Source organism: Ptiloglossa arizonensis, chromosome 13 (genome assembly GCF_051014685.1).
Source record: "Ptiloglossa arizonensis isolate GNS036 chromosome 13, iyPtiAriz1_principal, whole genome shotgun sequence".
Classification (NCBI taxonomy): domain Eukaryota; kingdom Metazoa; phylum Arthropoda; class Insecta; order Hymenoptera; family Colletidae; genus Ptiloglossa; species Ptiloglossa arizonensis.
The window spans coordinates 12,648,630-12,665,900 of NC_135060.1; the positions used below are offsets into that span (position 1 = coordinate 12,648,630).

Genomic DNA, 17,271 nt, shown 5'->3' on the forward strand with positions numbered 1-17,271 from the left:
ATATAAATTTTTGTTTCTTTATATTCGTAGAACATACTGAGAGAAAATCCAGACACATCCTGTATAAAATATACCTAACTGTCATACGGAAACTTTCATACGCGAGTGTATCTGAAGAAACTTTTATGAATTCCATTGCGTTTTGAAGTCCCTTGGTTTTCTCTCCGCGTACTAGATAAATAACCATAAGTGAGATAAACTGAAAAAAGTTTCTAACGGACACTTTGTGCCATCTATAGCTTTCAAGGATAAAGATAGGAGGAATGTAATCTCAAGTACATACGTGTATTGTAGGTAATAATTTATTATTTCGGTATATCGTTTCACAATAAATAACTATCGATACACTGTACCGTATCAGATTTTTACTGAAACTTAATGCTAGAAAACTCGTTCGACGCTTATTGGCAACATTGTCAATGACGCGGTTGCTGATCAATTTCGGCTGTTTATTTTACGCTCCGCGATTCCGTTGCACGATTTTTATACGCGTACTTCTTATCATTTTGGGTCAATGTCGATCGTACAGTAGATGAAAGAAACATCGAGTCGTTTAAGGTGCGTTCAACGTTGATATTGTCGTTGCATTCCAATAGATACTTGCATTATAAATAGCCGAAAGTAATATGATTTTCTATTTTTCTCTTTTTCTTACTTTCGGAACATTAAAAACGCTACCAACAGGAGAGACATAACGGAGAAATTTATACTTGATGCTTTTGAGGAAGAAGGAGAAGGAGTAGGAGGAGAAGGGGAAGGAGAAGGAGAAGGAGGAGAAGGAGAAGAAGGAGGAGAAGGAGAAGAAGAAGGAGGAGAAGGAGAAGAAGAAGGAGCCGGAGAGGGGGAAGATCCCGCGGAGATCAAGATGACAGAAGCTTTCGCAGGAACAGTGACATTGTTGATGTTCACAGGAGTACTATAAAGTAAACAAAAAGTTATCATTAATGTTATTATAGCATTAATTATCTAATATGTAAAGTGTAATATTAGTTTTGCTTGAAAAGAATTCTCTTAGCTAAAATGACGACAATTGGTTGCAAGAACGTTCGTTTTATTAAAGCGTGTCACTTAATAAAGTCGTTGTTCTTACCACCGAACGAAAGATATTACTCTAACCAAGTATTTATTATTGTTGAGTGGCAGTGGTATTGGTGACTCTTTTCTTGCGTATTATGGAAAATCTTCAAAAATCAATTCTCGCTCGAAGAAAATACAAAAGTCACGATACTCCGACCGAAATCAAATATATCTATATAATTGTTATAGATATACGAGAAATTGTAATATTCGGAGGTGGTGGGCCATTTGTACGGTTTTCGGGGAAAATACGAACGATTCGAAGATTATTCGAACGATCTGGGACTAGAATATAATCGCGTGGAAACAATTTGCGCGAAGCTACCCGATTATTTTTGTCGTTATAAAATTAATTAACTGTTAATTATTCGATTTGAAGAGGCGTTGCGTCGCGTTGCAATTTACCGCGCGAAAGACATACGCCGCGTTATTAATATTGTTCCATTTAGTCGGCTCGAATATTAAACGGAATATTATTCAATCGGTTTCATTTACTTACTTCGGTCTCAGCCCGGAGCCCACGTTGCTCAGTTTTATGACTGTATTGTTCCCATTGGTTATTGAGTTCGTTAGATCAACCGTAACGTTCGTCTGGTTAGAGAAATTTATTAGAAGCGTCACTACTTCGTTAGGTGTACTTCGTAGGACAGCCAACACCTCGTTATTTAATACTTCCGTTTTGAGACTCCCGCTTTTGAGCGCCTCGGACGAATTTCGCAGTGACGTCAATCCCGTGTAAAGTTTGTAGTGAGAATCGGGGTCTATTTTTTCTTGGGCTAAATTCAGGGTTGTGTAGTCGGGGTTAACCGGCAGCCATGTATGTGGACCCGTAGTGAAGCCTGTTGGCAAAAGTGTCGTTAATAATTACTAGAAACATTCATTTGATCGATGCGCGCATCAACGTGAAAAACTGGTTGAAATTTGATACGGACGAATTAAAATAAAACATAGCTCGCGCGACCGAAGCCATTTCTTCCAATCGAAACGTTTCGATCTGTTAGTCAAAGGTAGATAGATAATTTTTTTTGTTTTAAATCACCGAATCGTGTACGAAATAAAGAGTTGATTTTTAATATGGAGCAAGTTTTTAACATTAAAATTCGACATCTCCATCGAAAGAAAATAATTTACGCAAAGAATGTATAACGATACGGTAACGATAATATAAATGTACTATTCGAAGAATATCTTCGAAACGATCAGTTTTGATAAATATATTTATCAAGAATATACTAATTCGGTCGTTAAGCCCGAGTTCGCACAATTTGTGCTTAGAATGTAACTTAGGAATATTTATTTTCTTTTGTTCTTATAGGTAGCAAAGGTATTCGTCAAGCAATTTTAAATTGTTCCTCTTGTTTTATCATTTCGAGCAAGGGCAATCAGTACTAATCGTTATTTATTAAAAAAACGATGTTTCGATCATAAAGTAAAATTTATCCCTTTTCGGGTGAAAAACCTTCAAGTTTCACCTGCAGGGATTTATGCTAGTTTATGGTTGAATCATTGTCTTGTAATAAATAAATAATCTAAGATTACTGCTGATTCGAAATAACGGTACTGTAGATCTTTAGTTTTCCCTTGTCCCCGTTCGAAACACCAACAATGTGACAATATATACGTTTATGTAACAAAATCCGGTACAGTAAACCGTATAGCACTGTGGGACAGCTCGTTTGTAATTCGTGATTCCATACGTAGTTGCACGCGAGTGTGTTAAATTGTGCACGTGATCAAAGTTCGGAAACACGATTCTGTAGGTGGAAATGCTCATGCATTTCATCGTAATAGCGCCCCTGCGTTCTCATATTGCAAATTGTACACAAACATCTCCAAGTATTGTGCGACTTAATTCCTATGCGTGAAGTGAATTGATTTCTGTATCTTGTAAAATGGAACTTGACTTTTGCATCGAGCGTATCGTCTAGATTTCGTAAACTTTTTCTGTGGTATAAATGATATGCAAACAAACGTTCAAATCGTTCAGAGATTATCTTTTCACAGATGTTTAGAATTTGATAAACACAAGAATCGTGACAAACTGCGTTGTATTAAACGAACCTCCAGGAATATTGTACACACGTATGCTATGAGTATGGTCAATGGAAACGGTAAATTAAATAATGATAAATTAATTTGTTTCTGGGAAATGCACCGATTATTTTCGCAACCACGTGATCGTAATTAAGTATAAAAATCTTGAAAAAGGAACTTGATACAGTAGATGATTTCTCCTTGTTATTCAAGCTGTTTTCGAAAGTCAAATACCGCAAAGACAGATGCCAAGTCTGAAAGTAGATTCTGAATTAAGAGTCTTGCATAGCTATTGTCATAGCTATTATTTCGAAGATATACTTGTAAGCTGATTCGGCCTTATATAAAAAATTTTCAAAGCAATATTTGCACGAAAAGCTTGTTTAGTTGACAAAATAACAGTTGTAAGACAAAATTGTTATGGTGAGGAATTTATTTAAAAATTTGTCGCCTTTGGTTTCAGGTAATCAACACTTAAGTTTTAACAAAGGAGCAACTGTTTGTTGCAATTATTATTATTATTATTATTATTATTATCGTTATTATTATTATTATCACTACTACTATTATTACTATTGTTGTTATTATTTTTTCTATTATTATTATTATGTCGTTGTTGTCGTCATTGTTCGTTGTCGTCATTGACAATTACATTAAAAAATGAGGATCAGGTCAAATTGTTTCTCTATACCAGTGAAATCCAGCTGCAGCGACTATCCCATATCGAAATTAGAAAAGTGGACAAATGATTTTTCTGCTCACCTGCATATGTACTATTGTCCCACTGGAACGGGGTACGGCAGCCATCGCGAAAGTCGCCTGTGGTCGAGTTGGTGTAATCAACCATGCCGATTTCTTCCCCGTAGTATGTTACCGCCACACCAGGCAAGACCATTGCCAACATCGTCATCTGATCCGCTCTGCCGGGATAACGAGTACCGATACGAGTGCGATCGTGATTGCCCATCTATGGAAAATTTATTACTCTTATTGCCGATGTTTTCCAACAAGAGTAAAAGCCTTTGACAGATTGCTGGATAAGTGCCATTTTGATTAAAGAATATGATACGAACGTACATAGATCAAATATATGTGTAAGTGAGTGCAACAGGTCAAACTATTGTTACCGTTGTGATAAAAATTGGAAGTTTAATACATAGTAAGTGATTTTTGCAATGTCGAAAGAAGATTGCCGTAAAAACTTTGAACCGTGGCAACTACTTAAGTATAGAGAGTGGGTGGTATATTCGTGTGACATTTTTAAATCTAATTCAATTGACCTCAATAACCCGTCAAAGTTTTTATACCGGTTCTGAACTAGCCCCTAAAGGAAAAAGGATATATAGTTTAATGTGTAATTTCTCCGTAAGTGCTCCGCAAAATATACGGGAGATCACAACAAAGGCTCGAATATAAAATAAGACGGAAAATCATTTAATTGGGAATAAAAGAACGAAATAATTTGGAGAAGAACTACTTACTTGTCCATATAAATTGACACAAATATCTAAATGCAATACTGGACCAAATAAGTTAATTTCTTAACCGAGTTATCGCTTTTAAAATGTTTTACTCGGATAATATTTGAGTTTGGTTTAAACTGAGTTCACACCTTCTTAGCCTAAACAGTTACAAAGGTCAACTTTATGAACTAATCACAACCGATCCTCATCATGTGCTACTTTCTTGTATACTGTTCCTATATTAGTTGTATTAAAAGTTGAGTATTACACATAACCAAATGCCACGAAACAATCGACATAAATGTAAATGTTCAAAATACGATATTACATTTTTCCATGCAGTCCTCCTTTTGAAAGTTCGAAACATATATTTCGAAAAAAGAGACTCGACAGAAAGGATTCTAGACACTAGGCATAATTTATGATAAAGTGTAGCATTCATTAAAAATATAAATTGTTAGAGAATTTACGTACCACCCAATTCGCGACTCCATCTCGCGGCACGCCAGATATCCATTTATCTATAATTTCCTTGAAATGAGCAGCACCGGATGTCGCGTCCGCGTCTGTTATGAATTTGAAGTTGAACGGTACGTTCGCGCCTGTTTCGTAATATTTGAGTGTATTTGTTAGACTGGTGTATGCCTCCGTCATTAGCACCTGTATCATGAAACAAATAATATTTAATTTCAAAATCGTTAATACACTTAGAATTCGATTTCGGAAAATGCAACTAATAATAGATAACTTTCGAGAACTCTTTAAACAGTTTGTTCCCCATTTCTGAAATGATCGATTATTATTGTGTAACGAAATCGACGAATATTTTCGTTGTCGTTCGAGAAACGTCTGAAATTAAACATTTCGAGCAATGAAAATTATTACGCATTGACCCTCCAGTTTCCACGATTGCTGCAAAGATTAAGTTTGAGTTTCACAATAATCCTCGCGATCTCTGCAGCAGAACCGAAAATAATAATTAAAAATTTGAAGGAGAGAACGGTACATTTTGCTTGAACACAATTAAAGAACTTGATGTCTCGGTTTCTAGTGTTAAACAACATTTCGCATGCCCTGTTCCTATCCTAATTAATCGTTTAATCGCAAGTTGTTAAGGGCGATTCATTAATCGAAACAAAATTTTCTTTTCTTACAATTTCATCCTTGTTGTTCTTATTGGCGTAGTCATCCACGTGTTTTCGCCAAGTTTTGATCAATTCGTACGTTTGAGGTTGATCTTTTGTAAGAATGTGATCTAAATATTTGTGTTCGTGTGGTAAAGCGCCTGATATGTTACTTCGAGGTTCGTCCTGCGTATAGTTACTCTCGAACAAGTGTGGTACAGCGTCGATACGAAATCCGTCCACTCCCTTGTCCAGCCAAAACGTCATAACATTCTAGAAAAGAAAACAACACTATAAATTCGTTCGTTACAAATTTGTTTAACGTTCACAGTTTCGATGCGCGTTTCGTCTATGGGCTATAACAGGAACGTTCAAGTTTCTGAGATGAACTCGGAATTAGATTATTGAAGCTGAACGTTGATAGTTTTCATTGACGAAACATTGTTCAACGCATGTCAAAAAAGTTCATCGAAACGAAATGTGATCTGATTCTGTATCGCAGTTTTTTCGAAGTTATTTCAGCATTACTGACAAAATGACGATGTTACCATACCAACATCTCTTGCTGCACATTTAGATTGTTGTAATTCAAATCGGGTTGTTTGTCAAAGAATTGATGAAAGTAGTATTGGTTTCGTTGAGGGTTAAGCGTCCAACCTGAATTACCAAACACACTAAGCCAGTTGTTAGGTGGTGCCTTCACCTCGTTCTCTACTTTCCCGTCGTTCCATACGTAATAATCTGTATAATTGCCCGTCTTATTTAAACTCAGTTGGAACCATTCATGTTCATCGGAAGTATGATTAGGGACGAGATCCAAAACAACCTGAAGACCAAAACGTAACTTACACATACAGCTATTATTTATACTCAAGAGCATCTATTCGTCTTGCACGGCAAAGGATTGAATGAACATTAGCGTGCAGAATTTTCCCGAAAATTGCAGTTCACGTAAGATTAAAATACGATACAAAGGAAAGGAAGCGATAGTCAACAAGAATTCTTTTCACTAATAAGTATATTTATAGATCTAAATTTATCGTTGCAATGTAGAAGACGGTTCCGTAGCAAATCGAAATCTTCTCCCTCTACGGTAAAATAAAAAATCTAATTACTCGGAAACTCTTGCCCGATTACTTTACCAAGTGAACGTGTTCAGTTTGATGAACACAGATCTAACTCGTTTATGAACAATTCTTAGAAACTTTTCGCGAAATTTAAATATTTATGTTCCTTTCACAATGCGTCGATTCTTCTCATGAACTATAAACAATATACTTTTTAAAATAATGTTCAATTACGGTATAAAATAATTGTAAGACCGTTTAATCGACTCTTTTTCGTTCTTCCATTTTTGATATTTCTATATTCCTCGTATGAAGTATGTACATATATAATTACATACCTTTATCCCGAGTGCTTTGGCAGCTGTTACAATTGTTTCAAAATCAGTCATAGTACCGAAAACTGGAGCAATGTCCTTAAAATCGGATATATCGTATCCGAAATCGACCATCGGACTCTTATAGATTGGCGACAACCAGATTGCTCCTATTCCTGCATCCTTAAAGTGCTGCATTTTGTTGCCGATACCTGTTATATTTAAAAATAATTTCAAACGTATGCAAACCAACTGTTATTTAACATTACCGAAGCATTTTGCACCAGTCCCGCATTGAATTTTATTTTCATGCTCAGCATTGTCCAAATAAACTTTTGTGCAAATTATTAACGAAAGAAACTTTAATTTGGTATCCATGTCATTTGTGAAAATTTAGCAACGGATCAACGATTCTGTAAAGTTATATTAGACAAAGGAAATATTGTCCATTGCTGTCGCTGTTTTCCAATTATTAATAAATAAGATTTTATTTTTCCACATTCGATGTATCACTATTCCTAAGAATAGGATGTAATTTTTGAAATTAGAAATGTTACAGAAAGAGTTTTGTACAGCTATTACAAACGTTGAAAATTGATTCGAGCCGGTATGTTATTATTGGAAATAAACAATGAGACGGTATTCTATTTCAGTTTCTTTTCATAGATCGGTTACGCGTAGAAATCAACGTATTGTCGTTTTGTATTTTAACGAACGACTGAGCGAATTGGACTTTAACGAATGAGTGAGTTGTTAGTTGAAATATTATTGAAAAATATTATTATATGTTCTTTGTATCGTCGAAGGTAATGCGTAGAAATCTATATACGGAAAAATGTTTAACTTTAATTTCAATTACGAATCGCAATTCGAGTTTCCCTCAATTTCGGAAACACTCGATCAAACTTTTCTTTAACGATGATTTCAGTCGTTTGGAATCGTTACAAAGCTCACGGCCCTGTCCGTTGGGCACAGCACTGGAAAACTGTTCAATTTTTTCTGTTTCTATCCGAGATACCGATTGTTGCTATGTACATTTGAAGCATTATCGAGTATCGTACGTCGGTAAATTTGAATATCTTGATGCTCCAAATCCGTAAAAGTGTATGAATATGGAAGGGTTTGATATCGAGGGCTATGCACCAATGTACTTTCTAAGTTTCGAACCGCGATAATAAAATACTTCTCATAAAAACGTTCACTGTTCTTTGACGTTTCGTATTTTTAAATTTTCTACCTCGGTGTAGAGTTAACGATTGAAGAACTACGCGATACAAAGATCGAGTAAACATTTTGATAGGCGTATAACCGTTTTTGTTGCAGGTAAGTTAGGAGTCCAAGAATCTTCATAGTAATCAACGTAAGTTGTGACTCGAAATCATTGACAAGAACTCCAACCGATCCATTAGTTTGTAAATAAGTGGTTACTACGTTTCTATTTCTCAGTGAAAAAATGTTATTCTTAATGCTTCCTCTAAGATTGAAACAATCCTTCTAATCACGATCGGACACGTAAAGATTGCGTGAACATTACGTCATCTACATCAAAGAAAGGAAGCAGGATGTCAGAAGCGTAATTATAAATCGCTAGACTCCTCTCGTCTCCTCTTCTCACGAGTGACATTGTTCTCGTACCTCGAGGAAGTAAAAGAGAACGACATGAAAACAAATACGATTCTCTGAGTTTCGAATTCAAAATTCTTTTATTCGCGCTAGTTTCATTTTACAGAACTCTACTCCTTCGTTTCGAAATGATCACAACGTAAGAATTTCGAAATGGATATTACAATGCGCGATTACAAAACGAAAATAAGAAAATCACGTCAATTCGCGCCACTGGATCGGCGACGTTCAATTTTCCAAATTGAAAATAAAACTTTTCAACGAAGAAGTACCGCAAGACTGTAAGTACGTAAGCAAGTACAACACTTGATAAATCGTCGGGTGTATCGGTTCGCGTTTGCACTAACAACAAATAACGATACGACTTACGATTGTCTTGCACTCCAAACACATGTCTCGGAACGACATTTGCGACGGTAATTTCTCAACGACCGAACGACTCGTTGACAACGCGTTCTTCATCGATCGCGAGTACTTGGACGAATCACTGTTCAAGTTCTCGCGCGAATCTTCCTTTACGGAACGTTCGTCGAATCGTCCAACTTCGATGGTCCCGTAATACCAATTTAGTTGCTCCGGATCGCGCGAACCGGCGGAAGCCGAGAAAATAAAATTCGGACCGATGGGCTGTTGTTTCCTACCTTTTAGATCCCCGACACCATCGCCGTTATCGTCCATGAAGCTCCGCGGGTATATTTGATAAAACACAGTGTTCTTCCACCATCCCTTATTAAGGATCTCGGCGGTCGCCAATGCAACCACCGTTAATAAAAGGATGACTATATGACCGGGGCTCTTCATGATTACAATTACGCGGCGCGCTATCACGCGGCCCATTTATATGGGATGTTCGACGGTAAAAAAGAACGCGTAGCGTCGCGTGTCGTTATCGTTCGAGTACGGGATAAGTTACGGGCGATAAGGACGCCTCGCGAAGCGGCGGGGTAACTCGGTGTCCTGTACGTTGGACGCTCGGCACGTAAAGCCATGTATCTACAGTAAACTGGACGGTCCACGCAATTGTTTCGATTGATAATTCCGTTGTTAATCCACTTACGAAAAAATGTCAAAGGAAAAAGGTAAATGGTTCGAAGGGCACTACATCTGTAGGACCTTAGATTTTTTTCAAATTCAACGGTGCGCGTGCAATGAAAAATTGTATCCTCTCTCTTTAAATGGCAAATTATACTTTACCGTATTACGACCAAAAGAATGATTAGTTTCGGAAATGTTTTTAAAAAATCCCTTTATTAAAGTAGATGCTCAAACGCTTCTCCATTGGATTGCGATATAAATGGTGTTTACGTTTACAACATAGTCACGAAGCGTTTGAGCATCTTTTACAATAAAGACATTTCTAGAAAATATCTCGAAAACTAATCATTCCTTTGCCAAGATACCTTGATCATTTTTCACGTAGAATGTACAGGGGAATGGGATCTGTGTTAAAAGAAAATATGTATTCTCATTTAAAGAATGAGTGCAATTCGTAATTGCACATGCACTATTGAATTTGAGAAAAAGCTAAGGTCCTACAGACGTAGCAGTCCTCGAGCCATTTATCTTTTTCCTTTGACATTTTTTCGTAAATGCATTAATAACGGAGTTATAATCTGAAGTAGTTGCGTGGACCACTCGGTATATCATTTTCGGTCACCTATAGTTATCGATTCGGTAAGAGAATTTCGCGCATGTTTGCGAAATCTATCTGTGCTCGATAAATTCCATATGAATTCAGAATTACGATATATTATACCATATTCGAGCAACATACGTGAAAAACTTGTTTAATTTTTAATTGACCAAGATGGATAATTAAAGGGTGGTGGGATTTCGTAAAAAGTCTTTGTTCGACTCCAATTCGCTTCGACAATATTCCAATAACTGATCTCTAACGTGCTTCGTTTAATTTCCAACAACAAGTGACTTCGGTCGCCTTTCTCTCGCACGTATTCGTTCCCTTTCGTTCTAGTCCTTAACCTTTCTCACTCCGTGCATCTGGTCGCGTTCACCAAAAATTCCTCAGTTAAACGCCATCTCGATTGCTCGTCTTTCGCATCTTACTTCAAACATTTTGTCATTCTGTTCAACCACTCTTCTTTCACGCTTTGAAAACACTTCGCTCGTTCGTCTATCCCAAACACTCTTCACATTTTTTCAGAGCCGTACGTATTTCGTTACATTACCGCAATATAATTGATATCATTTTTCTTTTATTATCGTCGAAGTACACGCAGAAAAAGCATCTTCGGCAAGGTCGCGTACAGTGACATTCGAACAATCGAAGATCACCAGTGTGCCGAAGCTGGTCAACAAACGAGAAAACCTCGGAAATCTTCTGCTCTTAAACGTAGATTGTCTCGATCCTGAATTATTTATTACATTTCGGCGAACCTTAAAATTACCATCGACGACAATTTATACGGAGTTTCTGTGATTAATAGCTCCGTTTCGAACGAAGAATACATCCAAGTTATCGTTTATCATCGAAGGCAGCTGATTGAAAAACGACGTCCGATCGTGTTCAAAGAACGGAAAAATTCATAGATACCAGTGGTGATAATGGCGGAGTTCAAACGCGCGATTAATGCGAATTATTACGTTTCATTTCCGGCAGTTCAACGAGCATACACGTATAGTATTAATTGACAGGTACACGGTATCTCGAATACTTTCCATTAAGTGCGTCCTGTGATAAATAGAGACGCCTTCTCATTTTCTCTGGTCCACACGCAAGACCATTCGTTCCCATGCATTAGCATATAAACAATCAGAAACACAATCTCACTCGTCGCCTAACTGTGGCGACGTTTCTAAGATTGCCTACAAATTCAAAAAATAGCGAATAATAAGCTCATCGATTTCCATCGTAAGAAAGTTCAAAGACAGGACGCACGATTGAGACTCGTTGCATAATAGTTGTACGTTATTTCTGAATATTTTTGCATCGATTATCGAAAGATTCAAAATCATCTGCCGAGATAAGAACGTAACTTTCAAACCGACCAATTCTATTGTTCGTTCTTAAGTCGGCTTCGTGAACGTTCTTGTTTCAAAACATACAAGAACTCAAAATCTATGTTTTCTTCTCTTTTCGATGTTTCGCTTAATTATACTCTGCGCGATTAGAAATGACGTTAGATTGATGGCGGATTCTCGGCAAACTCGGCTTGTTTTCTAACATACGTCCAGTGAAGACGTCTGGAAATGTTTCAATATGAACGCGAACATTCGCAAACTCTTGTTCGAGGTTTTGGTGGATGCGTGGCTTTCGCGTTCTTCTCCATGTAAATCTAAGAAAATGAAGCGCAACGAGAAACAAAACCATACCACTCCTCGTAAGCTTCCATATTCGATCAAATTGACAAGGGCAAATGCATTTTGTAATCCGTATCGAACGGTTATGTGATTAACCACTGCACAAGAGAAATGATTCTTTTCGGTTACGTTTCAGATTTTACTGCTCCTCGTTTCTTTTTAAGTTTCAATCTACGTTACTGTCTTTCTATTTTCGAATACGTTGAATACGTTGAATACGTTGAATAGGTTGCACTAATTAGCATAATTCGTTACTTCTTGTAATCCTGTCCTGAGGGGATTATTGGGATTGGTACCTACGAGTATAATTTTAAATTTCAACGAAAGCGAGAAAGATCATACTTGGAAAGTTTCTTACGAGGTTACTTTTCATTTATCAGAATTTATATCTGCTACTATTCAAGAGTCGCATCGCCCATCGCAATTTTGCGCAGGTATAACTTCGGAGCAACGTTGCTGCTCGTGTATGAGACATTTTGATCTCCAGTCGGTGTCAAATTGCAGCCAATACGCTCAATAAATGTCGTCTACTTTGTTTTATAAATTGGCTCTGTTATTATTCTGCGCGAAACGTGAGCGTAGAACCACTTTTCTTTTTCTACTCTGACTTTGATGAATTCCAGGACAATTCTCGAGAGAAAAAATTGAAACTGTCCCTTCGTATACAGACCGATATAACGCTACAGTGAACTTTAAAATATTCATTTTCATCCCGCGCAAAAGTGCCAGTCAGAAACGCCACGATACACTGAATTTAATGATTGTTCTTTATCTCCAAACGACGTGGAAGTTATATAACTTGTCCTTGTGAGAGTCCTTGAAAGTAGATTTTGAAAGTCGTCTGTTTGACAGATCCTGTAACCTCGATCCGCAGGTAATATCGTATCAGTTGCGAAACGAGTTGATAGTTAGATTTGGAACCATACGTTCTCTCTCTCTCTCTCTCTCTCTCTCTCTCTCTCTCTCTCTCTCTCTCTCTCTCTCTCTCTCTCTCTCTCTCTCTTTCGTTTTCTCTCTCTTTGAAGGTTACGTCAGTCATATTTCATTACGAAAATCTACATACGATGTTCCACTAATATAAGGATCAAAAGTAAAAGTAGAGGAACAATCATCAAATCGTGTTGAAAAACCATACCAGTTACGGACAATTCATTGATTTTAAGTTCGTTTCGACGCACAATAATGGTTGATATTTTGTTCGATGAATTTGTAAACCGGTAACTTCTTTTTATTTTTTTTTTTTTTGGTTCTTAATACGAACTTTTAATTTTTGCAGAATCTTTCAATAAAAAAGAAAAGATCGAACATAATACCATCGTAATTCATACGATTCATCCAACGATTAAAATAGTTAATCCTTAGAAATTACTGATGATTATTTTTCTAGAGAAAGATATAAACTATTGCTCAAGGCGGAAGAGTAACATACTTATCGGAGAAACGATATCATCTGATAGCAATTGTTAAATCTCTTACTCATAAGAATTACAACATTCCTAAGAATGTTGCAATAAACAAAATTGTTTTAAGATCATTCGAAGATCGTATTTTTCATTGTAAAAATGATTCAGTTCCGATTATTTCGATATTTTCCAAAGTGATGAGAGAAGTGACGACCGTTCAAACGGTTTACTATTCGCTCTCTATGATCTGCATATACTACGAAACAATAACGAAACATTTTCATGAATATCTATCGATAAGCGAATCAGCTCATTTATGATTACTATTTCTTGAATATTTAAAAATGCGATAAAAATACGGTAACTACGATCTCGCGTCAAATTTTTCTACAAGAAAACGTGAACGTTCTAGGAAGTTTATACCGAGCGTTAAAATGTTGCAGAGGTCGCCTTTTTCAGTCGGTACGTATCGAGAAATTTATTGTTCGAGCCGCGAAAGATCTTAACTTTCTTTGCACGAAAGTTGCGCCGATGTTTCCTTTGAACGACCACAGTGCAAAAACATATTTTTTATTCCGTTCGTAAAGCTTTACGAATTGCTTAGAATTTTTATTTGCGCAATCGTCGTTATTTACAGTTCTCTGCTTTCACGTATTCGCGATCTATGCAACATTCGCAAAACTATTTCTCGCTAGCGTGTGTACCACTTTGATATACAAAAAAAAACAGTCGTAATTGCAACGTTTATATGGATCGAGCCTCTGTAATATAAACTCGTAACGTATTGTGGTAACACGTTTACAAATACACGGCGCTGCGTTTTAATATTTCGCAGCTGTTAATATTACACTCGTGTCGCGATGTTTATCATGCTTAACGTGGCTCTGTATCTCCGAAACATAAAACCTGGGCATCGTGTTCCAGTGAAGCAATTCATTTCGAGATAACATTATTTTTCTTGTAACGTGTCTGACGTGTTGTCCATCTAACATCATTTAGCGTATTTTAGACAGAAATTTCACTGAAAATCTACTATGTACAAGATGTCACACAAAAGTCTTACGATACCTGTCATTTTCCTATTTCTTTCAAGTTAGGCTCTAGTATTTGGTCTAGATTATGAATTTTGCGAAGAACTTGAGAAAATAATGGCTAATTAAATAATTTAAATTGCTTCAATCGTTAAAAAAAGGATTCGAAACCTTCGCGACACGTCTCGTAATTATACCTATGGATAGATTCCGATGTATAGATCTTTCAGTTTGCTAAGATTGCGAAATCTTAGTTATTGTACTCCAACGAGAATGGAATAATATTACAAGAGAAAATGAAAAAATATTAACCGCGCGCATTTTATTTCTTTTGTTATTAACATTTCAATAAATGGACCAGTAACGCGTTGTTCAGTGACGTGACTCGAACATACGGGAAACTCGATGTTGTTCATTGATAAGTTTTATCGATTGTTATCTTTAGAAATTACGAATATTACTTCGTAGTAGTAACGACAATCAACAAAAGACTCGCCAATACGAAATTCGGCGTTTACATTATTTTAGATACAGTTGCACCGAAAGCAAATAAGCACCGAACGAAGAATATAAATATTCACAATTTATCGATATTTTCATTATAATACTGACATAAAATTGATATTAACGAGCGATTTTTACTCATTTGGTGTAGGTGTTGCAGTTTCATAAAAGCTGGAAACTCGAATCCGCAACGCTACCGTGAATCCGGTGGAAACATTTTTTTGCGCTTTCGTCCTGAAATGGAGGGGCTAGTAATAATTTTGTTACTTCGAACGAAATTTAGGCGAAAGTTCAGCGCGCACGTCTCGTTTCTACCGAGCAGAATTCGGTTGCGATTTTTCAGCTTAAACATTGCACGCACGTATCTCAATTACATCGGTAAACTAAATGAATTACTCAACGTTGTTCGTGGTAGGAAGTATTGTTTGAATTTAACAATTATTCAACGGTCCGTAGTGTATATACTGCATATATAATACATACGTATACATATATCCTACTATTTCTGCGTAGAATTAAAGGCACGAAGTGTCGGATCGATATTTTCGTCGGTATCGTTTTTATAAAAAGATTAGTATAAAACAAAGAATGTTTCCAATAACTTCTATCTCGTTAGGTTTTGCTACGAATAGAACGGTAAGCGCGATAGATTTATAATTGCCACTTCCTCTTTTCTCCTACAATTATTCTTCCCGTCAAGAATTTTGTGACGTCGTTGTAACTTAAACTCGAAGTTGCTCTCTAAATACGCTCCAAGTTGCAGCACAATCGCTACGAGCAAACAGAGAAACGGACAGCCGAAATATCAGATTATTCGTATAAATGTATCCAAGATGAAAAATTTGCAAAGCTTTTCGCTGGAATTTATTCGTTCAACGTTTGGTTGGGCAGGATCGATTTCATGAATAATGAGAATAAATAATCACTATTCCAGCGAAAGAGTGCATCCGAAAATTGGAACGGAAGTGTCGTTCCGGAATCGGCGTCTTTCGTCGTGTTTGAAATCGAAGATCGAATCAATCGACGTAATCAGCTGTACCTAATGTTGTAAGGATATTACGAATCCTGGGTACTATAGGGGTTTAATAGAACGCAACTATTGCCGTGGATCTCTTTTCGAATCGATGCGATTTTACGTTTAATTATATTTACGCCCCGACGCTCGATCGGAGAATTTGAAAAATTTCGATAATAACAAGGCTAGGTTTACCTTACCCCGTTGTTGCGTAAATTTTAATACGAGAAACAAAGCTTTCGGGTACCTTTTTGTCGTCATTAGTCCTCGCGTAGACAAAGTATCGTCGAAGGTAAAATTTTGTCAGATCACCGGAACGAAAGACAACAGACTTGATCCTAACCACTTCCAAAACGATTATCGGTACTGGTTTCAATTATTTCTATGATTTCTGTGAACGATTTACGTTGTTTGCGCGAATTCGATAGAATTCTCCTGTCTCCGATAGTTGAATCATCAAAATTTGTTCACGTATACTTACGACACTAGATCGATATAAATATTATACGTTTAAGATCGCTCTTGTTCGAACGAGGAAGACGAGAAGGAAGCGCAATCTTTTCTCTCGAATTCCTGCCAACAAGTGGACTTTTATGGACGGAAAATATTTTTAGCCATTCTATATCGTTGTACAGAACTGCCTAATATTTTGGAACGAACAACGTCCGGGAACGACCAAAGGAATCTTGTAATTACGATCCTGCGATAGGATCGGTGGAACAGTTCGCGGATTCGCGAACATTTTCCAATTCGGGCTTGTTCGCTTTAAGTCCGCGACAAAAAACCGGCTTTCCTCGCGTCGTAGTACCGAGCGGCTCTCGTATATCCAATTCCGTTGGTCGTCGTCCAGTCTGCATCTGGAACGAATCTCGAACGGGACGTTTAACCCCTTGCCGTATCATTTAGCTCGATTAAATCAGGGCCCAATCAGTGGAGACGACGTCGCGCAGTAAACGAGCCTAAGTGATGCACGAGAACAGTTGCGATACTAGCCGAAATGCGAAATTCTACATTATTTTGTGTATATATATAAACCGATCTTCGTTCTACGAGCGAGACGCGTGATATTCACGTTTGGTTCGCATTTCATTCCACGAATTAAACTCGCGATGTTCACGTTTGGTCTGCGTTCGAGTTCCACCGGTCCGACTCCTAATGTTCGCATTCGGACCGTATTTGATTCCACGAGTCCAACTCCCGATGTTCACATTTTGCCCGCGTTTCGTTCCATGAGTTCGACTCGTGACATTCGCATTCGGTCCGTATTTGATTCCACGAGTCAGATTCACGATATTCCT

The 17,271-nt window shown here is 37.1% G+C and overlaps 2 protein-coding genes across 8 annotated transcripts in view; one reads left to right on the forward strand and one right to left on the reverse strand.

The window, feature by feature from the left end:
• Positions 1 to 17,271, forward strand: part of LOC143153577 (dual specificity calcium/calmodulin-dependent 3',5'-cyclic nucleotide phosphodiesterase 1) — a 258,363-nt gene that overhangs the window by 172,894 nt on the left and 68,198 nt on the right. The gene's annotated exons all lie outside the window — the stretch shown is intronic.
• Aglu2 (alpha glucosidase 2) lies at positions 285 to 9,641 on the reverse strand. Its single transcript, XM_076325271.1, has 8 exons — positions 9,344 to 9,641; positions 7,104 to 7,291; positions 6,252 to 6,524; positions 5,729 to 5,971; positions 5,049 to 5,234; positions 3,874 to 4,078; positions 1,577 to 1,916; positions 285 to 916 (listed from the first exon to the last, which is right to left on the reverse strand). The coding sequence occupies exons 1-8, from the start codon at positions 9,537 to 9,539 to the stop codon at positions 652 to 654; spliced, it is 1,896 nt and encodes a 631-aa protein (XP_076181386.1). The 5' UTR covers positions 9,540 to 9,641; the 3' UTR covers positions 285 to 651.

Excerpts from the sequence above, each read along its gene's own strand:
- Aglu2 (XM_076325271.1), bottom strand. The coding sequence starts at position 9,539 with ATGGGCCGCGTGATAGCGCGCCGCGTAATTGTAATCATGAAGAGCCCC. Across the intron at positions 5,972-6,251 it reads ATGTGCAGCAAGAGATGTTG|AATGTTATGACGTTTTGGCT; the intron begins GTATGGTAACAT and ends TTTCTTTTCTAG. Across the intron at positions 1,917-3,873 it reads GGACAATAGTACATATGCAG|GCTTCACTACGGGTCCACAT; the intron begins GTGAGCAGAAAA and ends TTTTGCCAACAG.